At 53.2% G+C, this 6,000-nt stretch overlaps 3 protein-coding genes across 3 annotated transcripts; all 3 read right to left on the bottom strand.

The window, feature by feature from the left end:
* Window positions 1-2,436: 2,436 nt before the first annotated feature.
* On the bottom strand, window positions 2,437-3,433 carry LOC117590375 (estradiol 17-beta-dehydrogenase 8). The gene is made up of 2 exons (XM_034282919.1): window positions 3,296-3,433; window positions 2,437-3,239 (listed from the first exon to the last, which is right to left on the bottom strand). Exons 1-2 carry the CDS (start codon window positions 3,336-3,338, stop codon window positions 2,533-2,535), a joined length of 750 nt encoding a protein of 249 aa, XP_034138810.1. The 5' UTR covers window positions 3,339-3,433; the 3' UTR covers window positions 2,437-2,532.
* Window positions 3,434-3,829: 396 nt separating this feature from the next.
* On the bottom strand, window positions 3,830-4,319 carry LOC117590439. The gene has a single exon (XM_034283059.1). It carries the CDS (start codon window positions 4,317-4,319, stop codon window positions 3,831-3,833), a length of 489 nt encoding a protein of 162 aa, XP_034138950.1. The 3' UTR covers window position 3,830.
* Window positions 4,320-4,503: 184 nt separating this feature from the next.
* LOC117590271 lies at window positions 4,504-5,713 on the bottom strand. Its single transcript, XM_034282756.1, has one exon. It carries the CDS (start codon window positions 5,606-5,608, stop codon window positions 4,622-4,624), a length of 987 nt encoding a protein of 328 aa, XP_034138647.1. The 5' UTR covers window positions 5,609-5,713; the 3' UTR covers window positions 4,504-4,621.
* Window positions 5,714-6,000: the final 287 nt, after the last annotated feature.

The raw sequence follows: 6,000 nt of genomic DNA, 5'->3' as shown, positions 1-6,000 counted from the left end.
GGGGGGGGGTCCTACGTGCGCTTAGTCAAAAGGAAGTTGCAATTGCGGTTAGTTGTGTTAATTAGCATTTCTTTGTTGTCGGACTCACGTGAGATACCGCACGCAGCAGAAAGAGCGAACAGAGCGAACAGAATTTGGGAGAGCGCAGGTAGGAGGCGAATGCGGAAACACACACCAAAAGAAGAAACGGTTCTTGCTTCTCTGTCGCACATGCATTTTTTTTCTGACAGAGCTGCACAGCGGGTGAGTAAGCAAGAGAGAGAAGCTCAAAAACGTTTCTTGCTTCTCTGCCGCAGTCGAAGTTCTTTCTCTGCCGCTGCAGCGGTGCAGTCACACGAAGCTTTTATGACGACTGCGCTGCCCGTGATCTCTTCCCATGCGCAGTGCATGCGAATTAGATGAAGGAACAAAGATCGTTTGAGCTGAGAATAAATATTGTTCGAATAATCAAAGAAGATCTGCAATAAATGTTAGTAAAAGGCAAAACATTTATTTGTTTATTTGCAAATAAACTAACAGATTGCCTTCCAAAATAGCAATCAATCGTTCCACCTTCAGGGTGTTTACTGTTCGAGCTGTTGACACTTTGGCAAGTGTTGTGGCCCCTCAGCTGCTTTTCCTCCTGCTTCTGCACAACAAGGAACTTCTCTGTTGAAACTGCTGTCCAATCTCAGACCCATTGTCCGGTGAATTCGTGCGCATTTCTTTCACCGTGCAATGCGATCTGTGGGGACATCCGTTGTGGCGACACCTCGGACGCGTTTTCCTTTTGTCTCTTGTTGGGTGAAGGGTTGGGAAGGGGAGGGTGGTGGGGGGGGGGGGGGGCAACAACCGTAGCATCAACGACAAAAAAGCGCACACGAGGCGCACGAAGAGTTACGATTTCATTAACATGAGATATGGCAAGTGCCAAGGCAGTGGGCATGAAGTGGATTGGGCGTCGGGGTTTGGGTCTGCTCCTGGTCTCGGCTTGTGTGTGTGTGTGTGTGTGTGTGTGTGTGTGTGTGTGTGTGTGTGTGTGTATGTGGGGTGGAAGGCTTTATGGGTCGTTGCTGGGGTCGTGTGGGGAGCTGGTTTACGGCTCAAGTGTTGGCTTGTCGTCGCCGCTTGTGTCGCACTGCGTTGTTAATTGCTGGAAAGAGATGGCTGCAAAGAGAGAGAGGGAGAGGTAAAGGTATAGGCAGAGTTGAAGGCTTTGCCCTGCCCCTTTCATATGATTAGCAAATGTTTTGTTTTTCACTATGCACTAAAAAGGAGGCAGAAAGCCATTGAGGGGAGTTTCGGGTGGCCTGATGGCCGTGTTGAGTTGCGGGGGTTGGGGTTGCGCCCATAACCCCAAATGCCTGGCAAGTTTTCTGTGGTTGGAGGTTGCTTAATGTTGGGTTGCCGCTGTAATTGCTACTCCACGCGTGTGTCTATGTGCCCAAGTGTCTATGTGTGCGTCCATGTGCATGTCAATGTGTGTGCGGAAGGGTGTGGGTTGGGTTCAATTTCTTGAATTAATAAAATGTCTTCATTATTTAAATTGCACACACGACCACAGACCAGGAGCAGCAGCAGCAGCAGCAGCAGCAGCAGCAGCAGCAGCAGCTATGCTACCCCTCATCACTCAACCACCCCCCACACACACACACACACACCCCGTCAACATATGTGTCTCCCTCTCTCTCTCGCTCTCACTTCATGTGTGTTTGTGTACACCCTTCCGACTGAGTTAATTAGCAGCTGGGGAATTGTGAAATATATTAATATTGTACATTTCGGTGGTCCACCCAACACAGCACCACAAAGGGAACCCCGTGCCACCCCAATGACCACAACAAGCCGTGTCACACATTCCATTTGCCACTTCGATGGTCCTTTTGTGGTTGAATGGTCGCTGGGTCGCCGGTTCAGTTTGGGGTCGGGTCGGGGTCGCGCTTTTCGCAGCATACGGGGGGCCGCTCGAGGCAATCAAGGTGGTTTCAAGGCGCCCACAGACAGCAGGGAGACAGGCAGAGAGAGAAAGTGAGTGAGAGGCAGTTGGGCTTTTAGAATATTATTTCCATGTGGCCTAAAAGTATGCAAGGAACATGACAACTTTCCAAAAACCAACACGAAAATATTTATTTCTAATATTTGAATGGCTAATTAATTCATTTCCCAATTTTAAATAAATCTGAAAATATATTTTAGTAATTAAAACTACAGTTGAAGCTCAGAGCATGGATCTCAAATGTTAAGCAGTCAAACACTTAACAGCGCACTCCACTGTTGCTTAACAGAACTGTTTTCTGTTAAGCTTCAGCAATAAAAGTACAGAAGTTAGCCCATAGATGGCGATGCACACTTCGTGCTCGTTTCAATTAGAGCAGAGCAGCAACAGCAACAGGTGGCAGCTGCTGCTTAGGTTCATGGGTGTGTAGAAACTCTGCGATTAAAAGATAACTCCAGAGATTAGATCATCACAAGGTCAGTTCTATTGTTCAATGTGTAAATGCAAAATTCTAGCTCTACTCCTCGTCAGCTGCCCAGCTGCCCAGCTGGAAGGGATCACTTGAGGCCGCCAGTGACCTCAATGGCTGCGCCATTCACATAGGATGCCTTGGCGGAGGCGAGGAAGGCAATCACCTCGGCGATCTCCTCGGGCTTGCCCAGGCGGCCGACTGGACAGCGCTGCACCACCTGCTGCCTGATGGCCTCCGGCACCACGGCCACCATGGGCGTGTCAATGTAGCCGGGCAGAATGCAGTTGACGCGAATGCCGAACTTGCCGAACTCATTGGCGGCCACCTCCGTGAAGGAGATCACACCGGCCTTGGTGGCCGCATAGTTCGCCTGTCCCATATTGTTCATGCGCGCCACAATGCTCGAGAGATTGACAATGCTGCCGCCCTGCAGCTGCTGCTCGATCATCGCCTTGGCAAAGTACTGCGTCACCAGATACGTGCCCTTCAGGTTGACGCTGTACACTTCGTCGAAGTCCCGCTCGGGCATCTTCAGCAGGTAGCCGTCGCGCGTTATGCCCGCTGAGTTGACCACAATGCTGGGTGCCTGCTTAAACTTTAGCAGCGCCTCCGCCACGGCTGCCTGCACACTCGTCGCCGAGGAGACATCCACCTGCAGGGCAGCGGAACGCTCCGCGCCCAGCTCCTGGGCCGTCTCCTTGGCCGACTCCAAGTTGCGATCGGCGGCAATTACCTTGGCTCCATCGCGGGCCAGCAGACGGCAGGTGGCACGCCCTATGCCAGATCCAGCACCTGCAATATTCAGTGGGGGTTAGCGCAACGAAGCAATCTGCTGCCGCCAGACGCACCTGTGACCAAGGCCACCTTGCCCGCCAGTATTCCGCCGGTCATTATGCCAATTAAATTACAAAAATCTTCAGAACTCAAAAAGAAAACAACACGCCACTCTGCTTTCTGGCTGAATGTGACTCTGGTTATCGTTTCGGGCAGCGCTGATCAGCTGTTTGGGTGTTAGGTAAGAGAGCGAGAGCTTGCTGAGATGGGGAGCGCGCCAGCGAGCGAACCAGTGAGCTTTTGACTAAGCTTTTGCTCCAGCAAAGTTTATGCGCATCGTAAACGTGCAAAGAAAAAGATCTCGGACAGCGCAGTCGGCCCACGCAGCAGCGCAAAAGCTTCGTGTGCCCGAAACAACTTCGTGTCGGCCCACGCACTGCTGCGACGCTGCGCGCGCAGCGGCAGAGAAGCAAGAAACGTTTTTGTTGGCTTTGTGTTTGTTGTTTGTGCACGCAAGTGCACTGAACGAAGAAGAGCGAACAAGAAGAGAGGAGAAGAGAGAGCAAAGGGGGCTGCACGCTTTTCATTGATTTATTGAATTGCTTCAATTTATTCCAACGGTATTAGATAGTAATCCTGCGGCTGAGGCAGCAATTCCACTGCCCTTACATTGCTCACATCGAGGTTTCGCGCCAAGCCAAACTGCCGCAGCAGCTTCTTCAGGTAGCGCTTTGGAATGCGCACCAACTGGCGACGTATAATGCGCTGCAATCGGTTCCAGGGTCGACTGCTGCCCCGATGATCGTCCTCGTACTGCTGCAGGTCCTCCAAGTTCTGAGACTCCAATTCCTGATCGTCCAGCGGCTGAGCCTCCTCGCTCTGATTCTGCTCCTTCTGCTTGTGCTGTAGAGCGGTCAACTGCTTTACCAACAGCTGCAACTGCTTTGCGCTCAGCTGGCTGAGATCGATTTGGGCCTCTGAGGCTCTCAGTCGCAGCCTGTCACTGCAGCCGGCGGCAGCGACCGTGCCGCTGCCATCGAACAGGGCAACGGCGAGGCACGAGAAGATCAGCAATTGGCAGAACGACGGGCAATCCATGTTTGATTGAGGCCCCCGGCCTGCCACTGTCTTAAATACGAAATGTAATGCCCGCGGGGGCACGCACTGCCGCGTACTGCCCCATCATGCTGCCGTCCAAAAAAAATGTGTGTCAAGTGCGTGAAGTACTTTTCAAAGAGAAGAATTCGTTTATTTGTTCCAAAAGAAAGGAGAGCATGGAGGAGGCTTCACCTTTAAACATTAGCTACAATAAATTAGACAAAAAAAAACTAAAATAATATTCATGCTGCTGGGCAAGTGGGAAGTGGGAAGTGGGAGGTGGGAGGTGGGAGTGATCGCGCTTAGACGGCGGTGATGCGGGTGCGCTTGTTGCCTTTGTTCTTGTTGCGGTTCTTCCTGTTGTTCTTCTTGTTGCCACCGTTGACACGGCGACGGTTCTGCTGCTTCTTGTTCTGGACACGCTTCCTCACCACGCGACGCTTGTTGGGGCGACGATTGGTGTTGAGCATCACCTTCTGGCCGTTCTTGAAGTAGCGACGATAACGTGGCGGAATTCGCACGCTAATCTGCTGGCCGCGACGGGCACCCTTGCGGCGCAGGTTGATCATATTGTTCTGGGTGGCCTTGCTCTCGGTGGCACCGGTGCCCTGCACCTCGGCATCGGTCACAACCTCGTACTCCTGGGCGCCGGCAGCGAGTGCCGCCTCGAGGGCCTGTTCGTCGAGCAGCTCGGCATTGGCGGCCATTGCGCCGGGATAGGCCTGTTCCTGGGGCTCATCAGCCTCTGCGGCGTCATCCTCCTCCACGTCGGCACCGTAGTTGAGGGCATCGCTCTGGCGACGGCCTGTCGTCGTGCCTGTAGTCGTGGGCGAGGTGGTGATGGTGCCCGTGGCCGAGGGTATGGTGCCCGTGGATGTGACTGTCACCGTGGGACTGGCGGTGGCGGTGCCCGTGCCGGTGCCGGTGCCAGCGCCCGTAATGATGATGGGAATCACGGGCTGGTTGTTGCTGCTGAACATGTTCTTGAACATGAGGAACTTCTTCAGGAAGAGGCGGCCACTGGAGGCGTCCTTGGTGGCAGTGGAGCTGCTGCTGCCCTGAGCCGCTGCACCGCCCAGCATGAGCTTGTCCTGGTCGGCCTTTTGGTCCAGGGCCACGGCAATGTCGGCATCATTGGACCTGAACTTGGCCAGGGCCGGCTCATTGAAGTACGAGCTGCGGCGCGCCGCCTTCAGCAGCTGCGCCGTTGACTTGGGGCGCTCCTGGCCAGCGCTGGCAGCCAGCAGGCAACAGCCCAGCAGGACCAAAACGGACACTTGATGCTTCATCGTGGACTTGGCGAAGTCGGTGACTGGGAGAAACTACTCTGTGGCAGAGAACTTTTCTAGCAGGCCGTTAACGGAGCTGGCGAAGTGGACTCGGTGTGGACTCGGTGTGTGCTCGCCCGGATGGGTAATCAATGTTTGATACATTACCGCCCCAACGTTAAGCCTTTTATACCCAAAAACTTACCCAAGAAATGCAAATGACTTCGGCAAGTACCTCAGCGAACGGTACATTTTGCCATGGGTGTGCGTGTGTGTGTGTGTGTGTGTGTGTGTACATAGGCCAAAGTACACACAGGCAGAGCGCGCGAGACGCACAGAAACCCTAAGACCCCAACATTCTCGCAGATCCATTCAATTCACAATTGAATTGAATTGAAATTTGTGTCTTTGCC

The sequence above is a fragment of the Drosophila guanche genome, unplaced genomic scaffold (assembly GCF_900245975.1).
Source record: "Drosophila guanche unplaced genomic scaffold, DGUA_6, whole genome shotgun sequence".
Classification (NCBI taxonomy): domain Eukaryota; kingdom Metazoa; phylum Arthropoda; class Insecta; order Diptera; family Drosophilidae; genus Drosophila; species Drosophila guanche.
The sequence above is the reverse complement of the archived record's forward strand: the minus strand, read 5'-3'. Positions and strand labels throughout refer to the sequence as shown.

Excerpts from the sequence above, each read along its gene's own strand:
- LOC117590375 (XM_034282919.1), bottom strand. The coding sequence starts at position 3,338 with ATGACCGGCGGAATACTGGCGGGCAAGGTGGCCTTGGTCACAG. Across the intron at positions 3,240-3,295 it reads CAAGGTGGCCTTGGTCACAG|GTGCTGGATCTGGCATAGGG; the intron begins GTGCGTCTGGCG and ends TGAATATTGCAG.
- LOC117590439 (XM_034283059.1), bottom strand. The coding sequence starts at position 4,319 with ATGGATTGCCCGTCGTTCTGCCAATTGCTGATCTTCTCGTGCCTCGCC.
- LOC117590271 (XM_034282756.1), bottom strand. The coding sequence starts at position 5,608 with ATGAAGCATCAAGTGTCCGTTTTGGTCCTGCTGGGCTGTTGCCTGCTG.